The 20,091-nt window shown below is 44.0% G+C and overlaps 1 protein-coding gene across 1 annotated transcript in view; it reads right to left on the bottom strand.

The window, feature by feature from the left end:
• The window catches only part of ATP8B2 (ATPase phospholipid transporting 8B2), a gene marked incomplete in the record, with an annotated part of 2,601,455 nt that overhangs the window by 1,094,277 nt on the left and 1,487,087 nt on the right, over window positions 1-20,091 (bottom strand). Inside the window, 1 exon segment of the mRNA XM_044080643.1 lies at window positions 11,854-11,897. Coding sequence (XP_043936578.1) covers window positions 11,854-11,897 — 44 coding nt within the window.

Genomic DNA, 20,091 nt, shown 5'->3' with positions numbered 1-20,091 from the left:
AGGGGGGGGGCTGCATAAACCGAGAGGCTTTCCCAGGTAAAGAACAGGGCATCCACTTTCCAAGCTTGACTGTGGGGAGTCTTTGTGCAGAGTTTGTCCAACTGGTAGTTCTGGGGGGAGGCAAACAGGTCTATGTCTGGAGTCCCCCATTTGTTCCTCAAAAGGTTGAATATTTTTGGTTCCAGTTTCCATTCGTGTGGGTCCATGAGAGTTCTGCTTAGGTCGTCTGCCAGTGAATTTAGCTTGCCTGGCAGGAAGTGAGCTTGTAGGTGCACTTGGTAGCTCAAGGCTGTGTTCCACAGAGCCATGGCTAGTCTGCAGAGAGGGTATGAGTGGGTTTCCCCCTGCTTGTTTATGTACCACATAACTGTGGTGTTGTCTGTCTTTACCAATAATTGTCCTGGAAGGATGTGGTCCTTTAAGGCTGTCAGGCAATTCTGTACAGCTAACATTTCTTTTTGGTTGATATGCAGGTGCATCTGACTCGGGTTCCATTTGCCCTGAATGCACTGCCCTGCCAAGTGAGCCCCCCATGCATAGTCTGATGTGTCTGTTAGGGTTTGGGCGGCAGGGGGTAGATTCAAAGGGAGCCCCTTGCTGAGGTGGCAGGCCTCTGCCCACCAAAGAAACTCTGTCTTTATACAAGGAATGATAGGAATCATTGTTTCCATGTCCTGAGAATGTTGGCACCATAGGCTTTTTAGATACCATTGTAGTTTCATCATATGCAGTCTTACATATGGAATTAGTAGAATGCAAGAGGCCATGAACCCCAGGGCTTGCAGAATTTTCCTTGCAGATAGCTGGGTCTTTGTGGCCAGTAGTTTGAAGTAGGCTGTCAAACTTGTTTCCCTGGTGTGAGGAAAGCCATCTGGGAAGTTGTGTTCAAGCTTGCTCCCAGGAATACAATCTGTTGGCAGGGTACTAGGTGAGATTTATTTTGGTTTATGGTGTACCCCAGTGAGGTTAGAAGTTTCTTTCAAATGCCAGATGTTTTAATAGCAAGTCCTGGCTTTCTGCCTGAATCAGACAATCGTCCAGGTATAGGTATATTTGAATATTTCTCTGCCTGCAAAATGCAATGGCTGGAGCTAGACACTTGTGAATACCCTGGGTGCAGTAGATAAGCCAAAGGGAAGTGCAGAGAATAAGAAGTTATGTACTCATCATAACGTTCCATCTGAGTAGGTAGTTTCATTTGTCTGCAACCTGTGGGTCTTGGATCCGATATCGGATCAGAGCCGGCAACTTGTTTCAAGCTAATGGATCCGAGCTTCTAGCTCCTCCCTTCGCCCATAATCCCCTGCTAACCCTCCATGACCTCAGATCGAGTTTGCCCCCCAATATATATCCAACAAAAGGATATCCAACTACCAGTAGATCCGAAGAAGGCCAGGGGGAAGGAGGGGGGGATGGTTGCAGACAAATGAAACTACCTACTCAGATGGAACGTTATGGTGAGTACATAACTTCTTAATCTGAAGTAGGAAGTTCATTTGTCAGCAACCTGTGGGACAGAGTCCCCAGCTACCTGCACCTTGGGTGGCCATCATGGAAGGATATTACGAAGCACCGCAGAGCCAAAGGATGCTCTCCCTCTAGAAAGCACGTCTAGTTTGTAGTGGTTAGTAAAGGTATGAGATGAAGCCCAAGTGGCTGCAGAACAAATATCATCCAATGGAACTCTAGACTTGAAGCCGCAGAGGTAGAAATGGAGCGGGTGGAATGAGCAAGAACTCCTTCGGGTGCGGGTCTACCCGAGGCTTGATACGCCAATAGGATACATTGAGAAATCCAGCGAGATAAAGATACTTTTGAGATAGCTTTTCCCAAGTTAAATTTGGCAAAGGAAATGAACAGCTGGTCGGATTGTCTATGGCCAGCTGTCCTATGAGTATAAAAGCGAAGCTGCCTATGAACATCTAATGAGTGCAGCTTGTACTCTCCCTTATTCTGATATTTAGGGAAGAAAACCGGTAAATTTATGGATTGATTTATGTTGGTTTCTGATGCTACCTTGGGAAGAAAAGAGGGATTGATCCTGAGGTACACTCTATCTGGGTGAAAGATTAGGTAAGGAGGCTTCACAAAGAGAGCTTGAAGCTCCGACACTTTTTGCTGAAGTGATGGCTACAAGGAATGCTGTTTTCCATGACAAGAATTTAAGATCTACTGAAGCAGTGGGTTCAAAGGGTGGAGCAGTCAAGGCTTGAAGAACTAATGTAAGATCCCAGGATGGCAAGGCTTCTTTTACAGGGGGTCTAAGTAAAAAGGTGCCCTTGAGAAAGGTTTTACACAACTTGGCCGACATCAAAGGCCCTGTATCATGTCCCACATGGTAATGTGAAATGGCTGCCAATTGCACTTTGACAGTTGAACAACTAGTGCCTTCCTGAAAGAGTTCAGTTAGGAAGTCTAATATGGATGGAAGAGGAGCTGTAAAGGGATCTAGATCATGATGCTCCGCCCAGATGGAAAAACGTTTCCATTTACTGCGATACACTTTCCTGGTGGAGGGCTTATGCGCTGCCACGAGGATGGCTTTGACTGGTGAAGAGATACCGGGAGTCCTAACTAGGAGTGGAACTGGAGCAACCAAGCTGTCAGTTTCAGATTGTCCAGGTTTGGGATCGGTAAGTTCGACGGATGGGAGATGAGATCCGGAGTGGGATCTAGAATCCAAGGGTGATTCACAAGGTGAGACCACAGGTAAGGGAACCAAATTTGCCGAGGCCAGAATGGGGCAATGAGGATCATTCTGCTCCCCAGCCGTGAGGCTTTCTGTAAGAGTTGTAGCATTAGTGGTAGAGGAGGATAGGCATCGAGTAGACCGGGTGGCCAAGCATGCACCAGAGTGTCTCTTGAAGTTTCCCCTGGAGGGGGGATTAGAGCGAAGAAATTGCCGCATTTGGTGTTTGATGGAGATGCAAAAAGATCGCAGCAGGGTTGCCCCCATGTTGCGAATATCTGCTTTGCTACTAGTGGATTGAGAGACCACTCGTACGGGGTAAGGAGGGTGCGACTGAGCTTGTCCGCTAGGATGTTGGTCCTTCCCGGAATGTGCGTTGCAATCAGAAAGCGGTTGGAGGAGATCGCCCATTCCCACACTCTCATGGCTTCGTGGCATAGAGGGTAAGATCTGGTTCCCCCCTGTTTGTTGATGTACCAGACCACCGACATGTTGTCCGACTGAATTGCAATCGTTCCTGTGGGGAGGAGGTCCTGAAGTGCTTGTAACACAAACAGCACTGCTCTCATCTCCAGAACGTTGATATGCAGGGAGGTCTCTGTATCGTTCCACGTGCCTTGGACTGTCCTGCCTGAATAATGCCCCCCCACCCCCACCCGAGGCGGGAAGTGTCCGTGGTCACCGTGGCGAGAGGGGGAGAGGTGCAGAAGGGGCGGCCTGTATGGAAGTTCGAGGCTTGGAGCCACCATAGTAGTGCCCTCCTGCAAACCTTGCTGATAGCAATGGGATGGTGGAGAGGAAGGGATAGAAAAGACCATTGCACTAGAAGAGTCCATTGCAGTACCCGCATGTTCAAACGGGCGCATGGAAGGAGCGTAATCGCTGCCGCCATGGAGCCTAGTGCCCTCAGGACCAATTCCGCTGGTGAAGTCTTTGATTGGAGGATAGCCCGCACATGGAGTTGTAAGTTCCGGATACTCTCGGAAGTTAGGTAGGCTCGCAACTCTCTGGTGTCTATTCTGGCACCTATGAATTCTATGATCTGCGTTGGAGCCAAAAGAGATTTGTCGATGTTGACAGTAATGCCTAACTGTGGGGCAAGATGGAGAAAGAAGTCTCTGGCTGAGCAAAGTAGATGCCTTGTTGGTGCGGTCAGGAGCCAGTCGTCCAGGTACGGAAAGACCTGTATTCCCTGGAGTCTCAGGTGGGCCGCAATCACTTCTAATACCTTGGTGAACACCCTGGGGGCTGTGGTGAGGCCAAAGGGAAGGACCCTGAACTGGTAGTGACTGGCCCCCATCCGGAAGCGAAGGAACCTCCTGGATCGTTTGTCCATTAAAATGTGGTAGTACGCATCCTTGAGGTCTATGGAGCACATCCAATTGTTCTCCCTTAAAAGGGGGAGAATAGATTGAAGAGTGACCATTCGGAATTTTTCCTTGGTTACAGACAGGTTCAAGCGGGAAAGGTCTAGGATCGGTCTCAAGTCCCCCGTCTTTTTTGGCACCAAAAAGTACCTGGAGTAGAACCCTAATCCGAGCTGGTGTTGGGGGACGGGCTGGACGGCTCTTTTTCTTAGCAGCTGCTGAATTTCTGCAGCTGCGGCCTCCCTCTGATCGGGTGGTACATCGGGGAGGTTCTTGGATTTGGGGACATGGAGTAATGGCATTTTATACCCTCTGGATATAATGCGAAGCACCCAGCGGTCTGTCGTGATGGACTCCCATGCCGCTAGGTGTTTCGAGAAGCGCCCCCCCCCCCGACTGCCTCCAGAGTGGAGCAGCCGGGCAACCCCTCAGGGCTGCTGCGCGGGCCGCTCAGAGAAAGGTTCTCTGGACCCAAAGTTTCTCAGAGCCCCTCTGCCCCTGGGGCAGCGTCCTCCCTGTCCACCTCTGCCATGGTAGGACTGGTTGTCTGGAGCGGGTTGGGAATGTTGTGATTTTCGGAACCACATCTTCTTCTGACCCTTTTGGTTCCTCGAAAAGGACCGCTGGGGAGCAGAGAAGCGGACTCCGACGGCAGACAATGTCTTCCGTCCTTCTCGCCTGGACAAGTGTCGCAAACTGTTTTGCCAAACAGGGCAGAACCATCGAAAGGGTTCGCGAAGGACGCTTTAAAGGGCTCCGCAAAATCGCAATGACGGAGCCAGGCCTGACGTCTCATGACTAGGCCTGCTCCGCTAGCCCTAGCGGCTCCCTCTGTGGCGTGGGACAATAGCCGCATAGAGGTGTTTGAAATTGATCTCAGAGTGGACATTCGGGTGGAGTACAATTGTTTGTCACCCTCCGACATGGACTCAGGGGGGGATGCAGCGTATTCTTTGATAAGATCCCACTGCATCCTGATGACATGTGCCATATAGTTCAGAGACCTTACCGAGAAGGTCGCTGAACTAAAAACTCGCTTCCCTAAGCGGTCCATCAAACAGGACTCTTTGCTCGGTGGATGGACTGAGGGGCTCTCCTGAGCCAATTCCCTCTTCGTGGCTGCCGCCGTCAACATGGCATCTACGGGGGGCCCCTTACTCCAATGTGATCGGTCTGAGGGGGGGGCTAAGAATTCTATCTGGACATTTCGGTATTGGCTCCACGGTGTCCGGATCCTTCCACGCCCTGGTGGTAATGAGGTCCACCAGGGGGTCGGCCGGAGGGGACACCCAAGAGGTAGACGGGCCTGCCTCGAATGCCTCCAGAAACACGGACTCGTCAGAGGAAGACTTGGGGGCAGACCACCCACCTCTGATCCTCAGCATCTCCATGATGTCTCCAAAGGAGACATCCTCAGGGGGCAATCTTGGGGAGCCTTCCCCTTCCTTTTGCACTTATGCTTGCGGGGAACTTCCTCGGGGGGACGGTCCGAGGAGGCCTCGCCAGCAACATCTTGTTCCAATTGAACCATCTGTGACATCGAAGCAGGCTGTCCCTTTGGCCGGGTGATGGAAGCCTGGCCCAGCAGAGAGGGAGTGCAGAGAGGAGCCGATGTAAGGACCGGGGGTCCGGATGCTCTCAACAGAGCCCTCTCCACAACATCGAAGGCCGAGGGAGAGCCACTCTCTATTGGATCCGAAAGTCGGCTCCCACTCGGATCCGATGAAGGGATCGGAGCCGGCGCCGAGACCATCGGATCCGAGGGACCAGTGGGCTCCGACCTGGACTGAGCTGAAGGCACACTGAATCCCCCGGATCCGAAGCTCGGACCACGGCTCCGAGAGGTCGGATCAGACAGGCTCGAGGGCAGGATCGGATCCGAAGTACCAAGTACTGTCGGCGCCGACCCACCCCCGGCTCCAACGCTGCTCGGCTACGAACGCTACGAACCCGGATAGTGTGTCGGAGAAGGAGCAATAGGATGAAAAAAGGGTGTCGAGCTCCCCCCCAGAGGGGGGGGGGGGGAGGCAAGAGCACTCCTATCTGCAGCTGGGCCTGGATGAATCTTCGCATCATCCAGTCCAAGTCTGCATCGGACATACTAAAAGTAGATCTCGACGATGCCACCAAGGCAGGCCTGGAATGCCACCTTGATGACCTCGGCGGAGATCGGGTCTTCTCCTCCTCGGGCCCGGGGGAGAAACAAGGGGATCGGAGCCGAGGAGGAGGAGACCTAGAAGCAGTGGAGGGAGAAGCCCGCTTAGCTGGCGGGGCCAAAACGGAGGTCTCGGCACGCCGCTTGTGGTGCTTCTCCCTCCGTTTCTCCCTCCTGGCCTCCCTGTCCTCCGACACTTTATCGGGAGTTTGAGTCCCGGACGGAGGCAGGGGGGCAGGAGTGGCAGCAACCACAGGCTGTGGTGGAGCCACGGGAGCAGCAGAGGCAGCGGCGGCCGAAGCCGAGTCCGGGGGTAAAAGTCCCACAAGGACCAGCTTCGACCTCTGCTCTTTCAGTGCCCTGGGGTTGGACGCTGCACAGATGGTACAGCCTGAGGTAAGGTGTTCAACCCCAAGACACCGAACGCACCGAGTGTGGCCATCAGCCGGGGAGAGCTTATGGCCACACTCGGTACATTTAGAAAATATGGCTTTTGGGGCCTCAGCCATTTTTTAAAGAAAAAACAACTACACACATACACAGGCCCCAAAAAGAAACACAACACACACGCTAACGACCAGCGAAGGGAGGGGGAACTAATTAAAGTAAAAATAATAAGTGAACCTAACACTTACACACTTTTTCTTATTTAATTTAACTAAAAAAGAAAAATTTTGACAGGAAAAATACAGTAAAATTCAGTAAAATTCCACTTAGCTGACGAGCTCAAGGGGATCCAGCCATCCACAAGCGCGGCAAACTAGATCTGAGGTCATGGAGGGTTAGCAGGGGATTATGGGTGAAGGGAGGAGCTAGGAGCTCGGATCCATTAGCTTGAAACAAGTTGCCGAAGACCCACAGGGTTGCTGACAAATGAACTTCCTACTTCAGATCTGATAGTGCATGGAACCTTCTCTGAAGCGTAGGTATTTCCTGCAAGATTCCCTTATTGGAATGTGCAGGTAAGCTTCCTTTAAGTCTAAAGTTGCCAACCAGGCATCTTTGCTCAGCATAGGGAGCAGCTGTTGAAGTGCAAGCATTTTGAATTTTGGGATTACCAAAAAGGTGTTTAGAATAGAGAGACCCAGGATAGGATGCCAGGAGCCGTCTTTTCTGGGTATCAGGAAAAGTCTCGAGTAAAAACCTTGTCCCCTTTCTTCTGCTGGGACAGGTTGAATAGCCCTGATACTTAGAAGAGAGAAAACCTGCTGTTGAGCCTCTGCCCACTGATTTGGGGGTAGGTCTGGCCAACCGTCTGGGGTTGGTAAGGAGTGGAAGTGGAATCTGTATCCTTGGAAAACTATATTTAAAACCCATTTGTCCTGGGTAATGAGTTCCCAGTTTTTTGTATGCAGGGTGAGCTTTCCTCCTAAGGGGACAGTTGGAGCAGGGCTTGGAAGGGTTAAGGTTAAGTCATTGTGACATTTTTTCATAGGGGGGTGTCTTACTACTTCCAGCTTTGGAAGTGGGAGCCCCCCCCCACTGCTTAGGCCTGTGTGCAGCCTGAGACTGTAACCTAGGTGGGTCTGCTGTTCCTGGGTTTGGACTGAGAAGGCCTGGAAGAGACTGGAAAGAACCAATTCTTAGAAGGTCAATGCCTACTAAATCTGGGAGGCTGTACTTGCAGGAAATCTTTAACAGTTTGCATAGATTTAGCTTTTTCCTCCATCTTTTTAAGGACGACTTCTGCTTTGTTGCCAAAGGGAGCATCCAGTAATTTAGCTTTAACCTGATCTGGCAAGTTTTGCTCCTTGAGTCAAGCATGCCTTCTAAGTACAGAGCCAGTGACAGCAGCCCTGCAAGATGCTTCTAAAGAGTCAAAACCACATTGCAAAGTACGTTTACCAACTTGTTCAACAGAATGCATTAAAATCCCTTAATTCTTTATGTTCAGCACAGTCAGGAATCAAAATCATTTTCTGTTTAAGTAGTCCCAAAACATGCTGCTCATACTTTAACATATGAAACTGTCAATTTAAGGCCCAAATGGCCAAAGTAGCAGAAGTGTACACCTTCTTACCCCATCTGTCCAAGGCCCTGGAATCTATCAGAGTGGGTAGGGTTTTTGGCAGCAGTAGCCTTAATGCCCTTTGGTCCTTGGGAAATGGTCTCTGGATCCGCAGAAGGATTCTTGAAGAGGAATTTGTGAGAGTCAGGTACTATGTAATACCAGTCAGGATTTCTGGGAGCTGGAGGTAAAGTGTCTGGGGCCAGGCTAGATTCCAAGAAGGCATCATCTACAATGTCCAGAACAGGAGGGATAGCTAAAGGCCTGTGTTGAGGGAGGAGTAAGAATTCCCTAAGCCTCTTTTTGGAGTCAGAGTAATCCTGGCTTTCCCAGCAGAAATGCTCCCTAAGAGTGTGCAAGGTTTCACCAAAAGAAAAATCTTCTGGAAGGGAAGCAGAGGGAAAGAAATCCTCTGCATCAGAATCCTCACAGGTAGATAAGGGCAAATCCTGGTAATCAGAAGAAACAGAAATTTTAGAATCCTGATCAGAAGAATCAGAAGGAAAATCAGTTCTAGGTCTCTTAGAGGGGGAAGGCGGACTTCCCCTAATTGAAGTAACAAGGTCTTCAGCCATTCTAAATATTTGTTTTTTATGCATATGGGCCGGACCATGCAGTTTGGACGTCTGTTTTCTAGGCGTGGGACAAGTTTTAGGCATTGATGAAGAAGACTGTGTCGGTTTAAAATGCAAATCTGTAGGCCTGAATACACCCTCAGAAGCCAGTGCCTGCACAGCGGCTCCGGACCCATCCAAGGTAGAGACATCCGCAGGTTCCATAGTCAAAGAAACATCTCGCGGCATACCGGACTCTGAATGGGTCTCAGTAAGGGCCTGTGAATCTGAAGTAGCGGGTATCAGGGGGGGCTGCGAAAGCGCCCGAGTACCGGAGAACTGGCAACTAGCTTAACAGAAGCATTGCTGGCAGTTTTGGACCTATGCGGTCTGTCTCTATATTTATCCTTACGTTTTTTCAGAATATCGGTAGTCAGATGGCTTACCGAAGCCATTTCTGGATAGTTAAACCAAGCACCAAAATAATTTGCTGCGAAAATAGACTGACAACGAATAGTTCGGGGGTAGAATAAGGCACAAAACTGACAGCGAGGGACGTCGTGGTCTGGGCCTAAGCAAGGAATACAGTACGAATTAACATTTTTATGAGGTATTTGCTTTCCACAGGTAAGACAATTGTTAACTTTTACTGACATCGGTTAAGAGCAAGAAAATGGATCCCCAATGGGGTACTTAGCTTTTTTCAAAGACTTCGATTCTGAAACTCAAAAATGAAAATTTCAGGAGTCGGCCAACCAGCACTTGCGAACTGCTTCTGCTTCGGGCACCGCGCGGCAAGAAAGACTGATGTAATGGCGTCGGCTGCAGGTTTTATACCCCTGACGACCTGATGTCATGGAAGAAGAGACAGCATCCGATGCAGGAATCCAAGACTTTGATATTTAGGCCGGCTGAGGGCTACCTGCAGGCAGATAACCCAAATCCAATGACTGCAACAGTGAAACACGAAGAACATCACTTACTTTACAGGTATGCTTCACTTCAAGTACAGCGACTTCATTTTTTGTGGTTTTTAAAAGTTGTCCATAACTGTTTATTAAAAAGGAACAATTACTTTTTCTCCAACTCTGGTAAAGAAGATACGTTTTTAAAACTCACTCATTTTTGCATACATTTCCAGGCCTGCAATAACTTTTTTTGGGTACTTTTCCGTTATGGGGGCAACAGCTGTAATGAGCAGTTGGAATATTAGCCCACGGTCGCAATGATGACATTGTTGATGCTGATGGATGCATACACATTTTAATTTCGCTAAATAATACATTCGGTGACACTCTGCAAGGAAAGTATAAGTTTTGTATATACATCAGCGGCAGTAGTGTCATCATTGCGAAATATTCTGTGTGTACTACAACTTCTTCACTGTGTTTATGCCTTCAGAGAATACTCACTGTTGAATAAATCTGTGCTTAGCTTTAAACATTTTTAGTTACCCCCCCCCAATTTTCAAAACTGTACATTCCTAGATTTTAAGCAGTACCTCATGCGGCCGACAGCACTGCACATGAACATGCCCTTGATTGAAGCATTTTGGCCATGCCTGAAGCAGTTTTTAGATTTTCTACAGAAGTTTCAAATTTATGAGTTCCATTTATGCTTCTCTGCTGGTAAGTAAAACCTGAGGAGGATTATATGTGTATTTAATATGTCCAATGCTGCTTGGGTGCAGTTTCCTTTTGGCAGACTTACTATGAAAAATGTCCAATTGTTTTGTTGTATTCTGAAAATTATTCTCAACAGCCTGTTCCACACGTGACAGTGTGGTAACAATCCAACTGCTCATTACATCTGTTGCCCCGATAACGGAACAGTACCCTTTTTTGTTTTCTTTTATTCACAACTTTGGTTAAACGTTGTGGGCATTTTTCTAAGCAAAAACAAAAACAATAAAGATCGTTATTTAGTTTGCATGGTTTTCTGCTCATCATCAGGCGCACTCAAGTTATGTCATCATGCCCTTTAAAGCCTTTGCAGACAGATGAGGAAGAAGAGGAGGCTGTGTCAGATTTTACTTTCCTGGGCTCAAATATATCTGCAGATGGTGACTGCAGCCAGGAAATTAAAAGTTTTCTTCTTGGACAGAAAGTTATGGCAAATCTGGATAAGATTTTTGAAAAGTAAGGACGTCACACTTTCAAAGTCTCATACAGTGAAAACCTATGATTTTTCTAGTAATTGAGTATGGGTGAGAGCGCTAAATTACAAGTGAGGTTGTGTGACAGAAAATCAATGCTTCTGATCTGTGGTTTTGGAGAAGCCTACTGAGAATTCCATGAAATGCAAGATCAAATCACTCAAAACTTAAAGAAATAAACCTACACTGCTCACTGGAAGGTCTGAGTAAAACAAAATCTCATACTCTGGCCACATTATGTGAATCCACTAGACTGTACAATACTGCTGGGTAAAATTGAAGACAAAAGAGTAAGTGAGCAGTAGATGTTAGGCAAGACAGCATTACTCAGGTAATGAATATGAATTTTCAGAAATGCAAAGAAACAATTTTTGAAAGTCAGGCCTGGTGGTGCAGAAGTAACATAATGAAGAGGTGGACTTAATGATGAACTGCCAAGCAGTTTACATCTTAGGCCAAACAAATATCTAACTGTTTAACACAAAATTCGCAATTTTCTCTAAAGAAGTACTTGCACATATCCCAAGGACTTCCAAAGTTCTGTAGCTTTTAGGCAGGAACATTCTGTCTTCACGCCTTCAATACAAGCAAATACAATATTAACTAAAAGCAGCAGTCTACTTCATTGAAATCATCACAATGACTTTTCTGCTTAAGCTAAAAACAGCCAAGACATCTTTAAGAAACAATGAGAGATTTACTTGCAATTTTAGCACTAATGTCTCGAGTTAAAGCTTGCATTGCGCTTAGATCTCTAAAGCTACTGTGTTTATGACAGAAACTTACTGAAATGTCTGCATACGCTCATGCATACAGTATTAATATTAAGTTTGGTATGACAAAATTCAGAAAACTGCATGTTGTTCATCTATTAATACTCTGAAAACGAACTAGGAAGAAAAACTGGACTGAGCCCTGCACTCACCTCATGAAGGTCAGATTTGTGTCCCAGTACATCCATGATATCACCTAGGGAAAAAGTGTTAAAGATTTAAATCGAGCGTTAAAATACATACGCTAGTGAAAAATGCAACTGTCAGATGTGTGAGAAATTAAAAGTAACAGACTGCCAATTTCCACATCAACTTAAAAGGGGGCTGTCTCTTTCCAGAACACTCCTGTTATGAAGTGTGCTCTGAAACTTGCAAGAGCAGCATCAGGAATGTCACTGTATGTACATTATAAATAGACATGTTTTGTATATGTATATATCCATCCATCCACTACCCCTCTCTTCCTATTTTTGTACATGGGATCGAGGTGTCACCAACAGTTACTATTCCCTAGAGCCAAGGTTTACACTGCCAGGTGGCTAGCCAATTTATCAAACTATTAATGAATCAAAAAAAAAATTCCAGAAAATCAACACATACTCGCACAAAAAAATATTACTACAATTGTGCACTATTTAAAGGGATTAAACAAATGTAAAAATACCAAGTAAAGCATATAGTATGGATGAAATATTTTCAACATATTATATATAATTTTCTAGTTCATAGGTGTTTGCTAGTCTAACAACCACAAGGACCTTTCTAAGCCTAGCCATGTATCCCAAATCTCTGACAAGTTATGATAATTTTGATAAAAGTAAACATGAGCCTAGATGAACCATTTACAGGTTTACCTGTGTCCATTAGAGAGACAGATGCCAAACCAGGGATGAATTTTCGGTTTCCCATCCAATTAACCAAGTTGCACTTGATTTGGGTTAGGGAGGTACTCTGCTTCACATGGATGGGGAGCCTGTTCCACAGGCGGGGTTAGTCTCTGGGATACATACCTTTCTCTCCAGCAGGCCCTATTTATATCACAGGCAAGGTTTAAGTCTTTAGAACAGGTGATTCTGATGCTGTTTGTTTTGTGGATATGCAGGAGGTCCAGAGTGGGGCCTGACAATGCCCTGTATGCCAGGCATAGATCTCCCCTCAAATGCCTGTAGGAGACAGAACACATGGACAGGGCCTTGAGGCGGTCTGCATACGACATTTTACTTACTCCCTGTACTCTTTTAGTGAGGAACTTCTGTGGACGTTCCAAATGTTGGATATGCCTGGTTAGGTACATACCAATGGGGACACTGTACTCAATGACAGGTCTGATGAATGCCGAATACAGTGGAATAATGATTTCCTTGGACTTAGATGCCATACCTCTGTTTATAAGTCGCGCAACACAGAATGATTTCCTCACCACTATAGACACGTGATGGTCAAAGGCTAGATTACTGTGCGTGTCCCTAAGTCCCTGACTCCTGGGTCATCTCTAAGGGGTGTGCTGTCAATATGATTGTTACCAGGGATAGATGGCTTCCCAAAGGATACCATTATGCATTTCTTGGCATTTCATTTTAGTCCATGGCTCTGACGCCAGTTGTTTAGGGTCTGAAGAAGGTAGGACACTGACCCTACCAAAAGCGCTCATTAAACAGTGTTTGTTTGAAGTATATTTGGTTCTCCGACTCTGCTGACAGTGCTACCCGCCTATGTTGTTTTAAAAGACGCCAGTTGTTTGTCTGGGTTAGCCCCTCCTGGAGAACATTTGTGTCAATATTTGATTCAATGATGGCTCCTAATTTGCAATCACTTGCAAATTTAGCCAGTCAGAGATCACTAATATTGGCCTTGACTTCTGAGAAGTAAATGCCAAAAAGGAGCGGTCCAAGGACTGATCCCTGAGGGACTCCACTTGTGACTGACCTCTTTGTAGAGGTGGACTCCCCAATTTTAACTTCCTGCGTCCTGTCTGTGAGTCAGTTGGCTATCCACCGGATGACATACGGGTTTGTACTGAACCTGTTGAGTTTGTCAGCAATGCCAGAGTGTGGTATTGTGTCAAATGCCTTGGCCAGGTCAAGGTAGGCAGTGTGAATGATTCTGCCCTCATCTGTTGCTTTGGTGACCTTCTCATAAAAGTCCACCAGGTTGAGTAGGCATGATCACCCTTGACAAAATCAAACTGGGTTGGGTCCAGTGGCTGGAGGTTTACTATATCTCTACTGATCATCTCCATGATAATTCTTTCCATGGCTTTACATATAAGACTAGTGAGACCTATGGGTTTGTAGTTTCCACGGTCTGTAGATGGCCCACCTTGGTGCAGAGAGATGACTGTTGCCTTTCTCCATTCATGAGGCACGAAGCCTGTTTGGAGGCTACAGTTAAATAGTAGTTCCAGAGGCCCTGGTAATGTTTCATGCTGTTTAGAAGGCATCCTGGGATATTGTCTGGGCTCACTGATGCAGTGTTCTTGGTTTTAGAGAAAGCATTAAGGACCTGTTCCCTAGTGATAGTAGAGGGAGTTGTATTTGATATTTCCTGAGGTAAGACTGAGAGGGAGAGTGGGGTAAAGATGGATCTGAATTTATTAGCCAGGAGGTTTGCTATATCTTCTATCTCAGTATAGGTGGCTCCATTTACAATGAGCTCTACACACAATTGTGTATTGCCTTTGAGTTAGTGGACAAAGATAAAGAATGCTTTGTGGCTATCCTTGGCCTGAGAGGCCAAACATACCTCAAATTTGGCTTTGGTAGACTATTTGTCCTCTGAGTTGTTTGTTTAGTTTGATGAGTGCTTTTATCCTGCTGGGTGCTGCACCTCCTAATTTTTGCCATGATTTTCTTCCTCCTGTTATACAGCCTATTGATTTTGTGATTCCACCAGGGTGGCTTGTTTTTGTGTCAGTTCTGTACTTCTTCCTGGTGGGTACAGCTGCCTCTGTGCAGCTATTAACATGCTTGTACAGGGTTTCTGTGAACAGTTCTGCATAGGCAGCAGTGTTCTCAAGGTTTATGGGGGCTTGAAATTTTGCCTAATACCAGGATGTTAGCCTTGTAATAGTTCCTGAATATTCCAGGTTTAGCTGTGGGTCCAGGTTTTATTTTTACTTCAAAGGAGACCACTTTGTGGTTGACAAAGTAACTTTAATAAGCTACATATTCTGAAAGCATTCATATATTTCTGTTTTTTATTATAAGAAATTAAATGTTTTTTTATAAATAAGCACACAGTGGAAATATTTTACCAACACTGAAAATTATAACTAAAAACAATACTTCAGAACTAACACCCATTTCAAACAGACTAAATAAAAACAGAGGTTGACACCAATTTAAATATGGCAATATAAACCATTACTAGTTAGCTTATTGCTTAAAAACTTCAATAATGGAGAAAGCAACTTGCAACAACAAACTATATTAATAATGCCCATTTCAGGAATACGAGAAATGTCAGATTCCTAGTCAAAACCTTTAGGAAAATAAAAGGAAGCTAGTTGGGTTGATGTTACTACATCCTTATTAAAAAGAAAAAAGTAAACACAAACTGACTACAGCACAATTTAGAAAACAGTGTGGTTTGAACAGCAAGCTTCTATAATAACAAAGTCAGTAAGGTATTATACTGTGCCCCCAAATAAAGGGTTGAAAAAATGTATTTAGCTTAAAATTTCATATATGGCTTGTATGTAGAAGAAATCAGATAACATTCAGCAAAAATTCCACATGTCTTCTACAACAAAGTTAGTGTCTCCTGAACCTGAATATCTAATATCGAGGCCTTGGCAAAATAACTGAAGTATTGCTGAGAATCCTTTGGGTAGATTCCTTTTAATACAAAGCTGCTGAAAAGATTATGCTGACAAGTGTAAAATCTAATGTTCATAATTTACTTAAAGGAAAATTATTAAGTTTACTTATAATTTTATTCAAAGAAATATTTAGATTTAGGATAACTGGCTGATAAAACAGATCACTGACATCGATCATTACGACTAAAGTTTGGAATGCCCTCAATTAAAGTGTCTGATTTCAATTTCTGCAAGTTAGTCTTAGATTAAAAAAAGACACAGGAGTACTTCTAAATAGATATTACAAAATTGTAAATATTTAAACCTAATCTGGACCAAAACTACTTTCTGTATCTTAGAAAATAATTAACAAATCTCTGGATCCTTTCTGGCAAATACAAAATAATAAATGTGTAATGTTTAGCCCCCTATTAAACTTGACAAATTTAAGTTTATCATACATAACAGTCCAAATAGGGATTACCTGGTTAACATACACTAGAAAGTTTAAACACTTGGGCGAGTATTCCAGTATTGTGTCACATAAATCTCTCTCAACTAGGCTACAGACAGTACCACCTTTTTATAAGGGTCTTGCAATGAATTAAATTATAAGGCAAACTATAACTGCTGAAGAGCAAACTGAACTTTCCCTAAGTGCTGACAACATTTTAGACTTCCATTATCTTGCTGTGGATGAATGACACACTCCAGTGCCATTATATCATAAACAAATTAAGCACTTCAGCACCCATGAGTCAATCTCTCTCACATCATGCCATAACAATACATGCCAGACCAACAGACAGACCTAACAAAAACTAAAGACAAAACACAAAGAAAATCAATCTACTGTTATTAGGCATTCCTCACACAATTGTACTACTGTATTTCTTTCCTTTCATTTTGTTCAGTGTTCAAGACAAGAAGTAAGAATCCAAAGCCAAGAATCTAAGCGGGAGCCTGAAGTATATTTAAACATCCTGAGTCAGTGCATCAGCCAAACCCACTCAACCCTTAGAATAAAAACCTAACTTGCAATGTTTTGAATGATGAAAATGAGGATTTTTTTTTTTTGTTATACTTTTTGCTCCTGAATTTGCTACCATCAAGCTTCCCCCCAAATGGACTTGGGCCATTTGTTCCCTAGTGGTGGGGATCAACCTCAGATTTGTTATAGGAACAGCAATCTGGGGGAGGGAGGCGAAGGTTCTATAAGACAGCCTTGAGAGGTCTGTGTGCCTTTGCCAATAAACTGTAAATGAGGGCATTTTCACAGATTTCTGCATAACCTCTCCCATGGGCAAAGGGAAGCATGACCCAACATCACTGCTGGATTCCACAATACCTGCCCCTGTGCAGCTCCATGCTCCCGTGCACTTGCTTACTGAAGGCTCTCCCCAACACTGGTTTGGTGGACTGCATGCACACACAGCACCAGGGTCGCAGGCCCACCCATTTCCTCTGAAGGGTTGCAGCAGCATGTGACCAGTAATGTCCCCTCTTCCTCATAATAGGCACATCCATCTTACCTGCAAGCTCAAGCACCCAAGCCCCCAGTCAAACTTTGGTCGAATGGGCTGTAGTCAAGGTTTTATCCCCCTATGATACCTGTATGGCTATGGTGTGAAATGATGAGCAAGTCCCAGTTTTACAAGTATCAGCAGCAGAAACTTCTCTAAAAAATTACCCTAAAAAAGGATGCCAAAGCCACAGATTTTGAGAATTGAGCTGTCTAGTAATGAACTTGTCTTCAGTAATAAAAGAAGAGAACACAATCAGGAAATCAATTAGTAACAAACTGTTCATATACCAATAATCTATTCTTAGTACAACTAAGAAGCTTGCCAGACTTTATTCAAACTGACCTAAAAATGAGGATTCATGACTGCCTGCCTTCAAGGGCCCATAGCATGCAAACTCCCCTCACCTGAATTCGGAGGATGAGGGCAGTAAGGAGCACAAATGAAATTTCAGACACAAAATGTCTGTCATAACCACATGTACAAAGGAGTGATTAGTGGAAATCAAAACAGTCTTCATTAAACAGTGTGACTTAACTCTTATTCCATTACCTTTGGAACTCCACTATATTTGAAGGTTCAACTATTTGCTATAAGACATACATATAATGTATATCTTCCGGTTTACATCATGCATGAAGTAGCTATAGTCTCACCGTAATGGTTAATCATTGTACCTTGCACTGTTTTGTATATACCAGGCAGAGACTACAATTGGACAGTTTTGATCAGTGCTACACTCTGGGTAAATTCAAATAACTAAATAAAATCAATGACTACAAATCCAACATTGTTTGGAGTTCACAAACCCAAATGTTAGAAGTTAAAGCCACCAGCAAAACTGTAGTCCATGGTAGAAACTTCAAATAAACATGCTTTTAATTTTAGGAATATTTATTAAAAGAATCCAAAACAAATTTACATCTTCAACAGGAGAAAATTTCATTCTTGGCAATCACCAATGAAGATATTCTTTGAAAAAGATTACTCTTAAGTAATAAAACATGTAAAATTCCATGAAGATATGCAGAGCGAACCAGTGAGCTTCCCTTGAAAATAAGCAAAAAACCATAGAAACAGATGAGATAAATTATCTAAAGCCAATAGTTATTTCACCTGCAAAGTGAAAAACCACACAAAACTAGCACCAAACTGAAAATTTCTTTAGGTTCACTGAATACTCAATGATTTTTTATGTCCTTTATAGGAAATACTAACCATATCTGGTAATCAGAAGGCCAGACTCCAGACTGCAAGCTGAAGAGGTGACAAAGTTTGATGGAGGGTGTCCTCTTTTTCAGGTCAAGGTCATTTCCCATCAGAGGAAAACTAGTGAAGGCAGAACAACCATGGGTACCCCAACCACAAAGTTTCTATCAAAATCACGTCAACTTTCTCCCTCATACTTTTTCAGAAGGACTTTCTGGACTAGGAGGGTTGAAGGGTATATAGTAGACCTTCTTACAAGTCTTACTAGCGATGTCTTGTAACTTAATCAGAAGAAAATAAGCTAATTGCTGTTATGAAGAGGTGCAATTACGTCTACTGCAGTCACCCATACAACTTATCAATTTAAGAAATAACTGATGGTTCAAACTGCCACTTTTGATCCAAGTGGGTCTTTCAACAACCTACCAAAAAACTGCCATCTGCTTAACATTTCCAAATCACTTACACAAATATCATATGAAATTCTATCAGAATGATTTCCAAATTAGACAATATCTAAAGGAAAAGGTTGTAACTGGTATACCATTATAGTCAAAGGAGCATTCAATACCTTCATCAGATCAGTTATTCGTAGTAATTTAGATAGCGAAAGTCACAAACATACACAAACTTTAAATGCATCTTAAACATGTGAACAAACCAAAAAGAGAAAAATATATATATATACAGATTCAGTTCATTTACTTTTTTTTTCTGTTACTATCCCATGCCCAGCTGATACTGACATCCTTCATTCCCTTCACTTCATATTTCCAAACAGAGAAACACCTACATGCCATACTACTAAATCCATTCATTTTCATTCTAAACATTAATGGTAAAGTGGGAATTAAGCTTTAGAGTACTTCCTATCACAGTCAGCAAACTTCCAGTCTTTTTAAGCCACTTTTTCTTGCAGATGCATAGTTCTTTCAGAGGAATGAGAAGCAAAGTCCCCTTCAGCTTGCTGGCTCACTCTTTGCTAGCAAACTTTTTTATTTATTCCTTAGCCTGTTCTGCATCCCAAAAGTACCTTGTCCTCCAGGAAAAAAAAAATTCTAAAAACCAATGGATACAGCAACTTGAATCTCACACCTGCCTCCAGCATTCCACAACTGCAGAAGAAACTCACTTCTCTCTTGCCTGGTATACAATGAATAATGATTTTCCACAAGCACTCTGCAGCCCCAAATTGTTCAGACATTTACATTCTACAACAATTTTATCAAGAGGAGCTCTTTCTGCTAGTATGGCTGTATATTTACTAATATAGGCCCTGGCTTCTTTCAGATTGCAAAATCTGGTGCATACACACAATGTGTGCCTTTTCAATTAACAACTCATGTTGTGGAATACCAGCTTGGTTGCTTTTTTGTATCTTCATAAAATTAATTCAGCCTATTCTTTCCGGTTTCTACGGTACAGCAGAAAATCTCATTTTTTATGTGCTTAATCTTCAAACTCCACTATTTGTTTGAAACAGTTCTTGAAGAACCTCATATTCAGTCAGTCTTTCCTTCTTTTCAGCCTCTATTTCCTGCAGTTTTCTCAGTTCAGCTGAATAGATACTGGATGCTTCTATTTTTTCATCTGACTTTATATATTCCACCACAAATTCAACCAAGAATGGAGTTGTGGGTAGCAGCACACACTCAGTGCCCATTAGAAAAAGTGTTACACAGACCGACTGCTTTGGGTATCACCTGTGGTGAGCAGTATCCTCTACAAAGGAACACAGAGATCACAGACTGAGTGCTGTGTCAGTGCTGGCCACTGAACAGTGTAAAAGTTTGATTTTAGGAATTTTGGTCCTATTGACTAATGTCACCAAAAACTGGCACGGGTATTCGTCACTGATA

The sequence above is a fragment of the Protopterus annectens genome, chromosome 8.part0, assembly GCF_019279795.1.
Source record: "Protopterus annectens isolate FY-2018-M chromosome 8.part0, PAN1.0, whole genome shotgun sequence".
Classification (NCBI taxonomy): domain Eukaryota; kingdom Metazoa; phylum Chordata; order Ceratodontiformes; family Protopteridae; genus Protopterus; species Protopterus annectens.
Note: the sequence above shows the minus strand (reverse complement) of the source record. Positions and strands in the feature narration are given on the sequence as shown.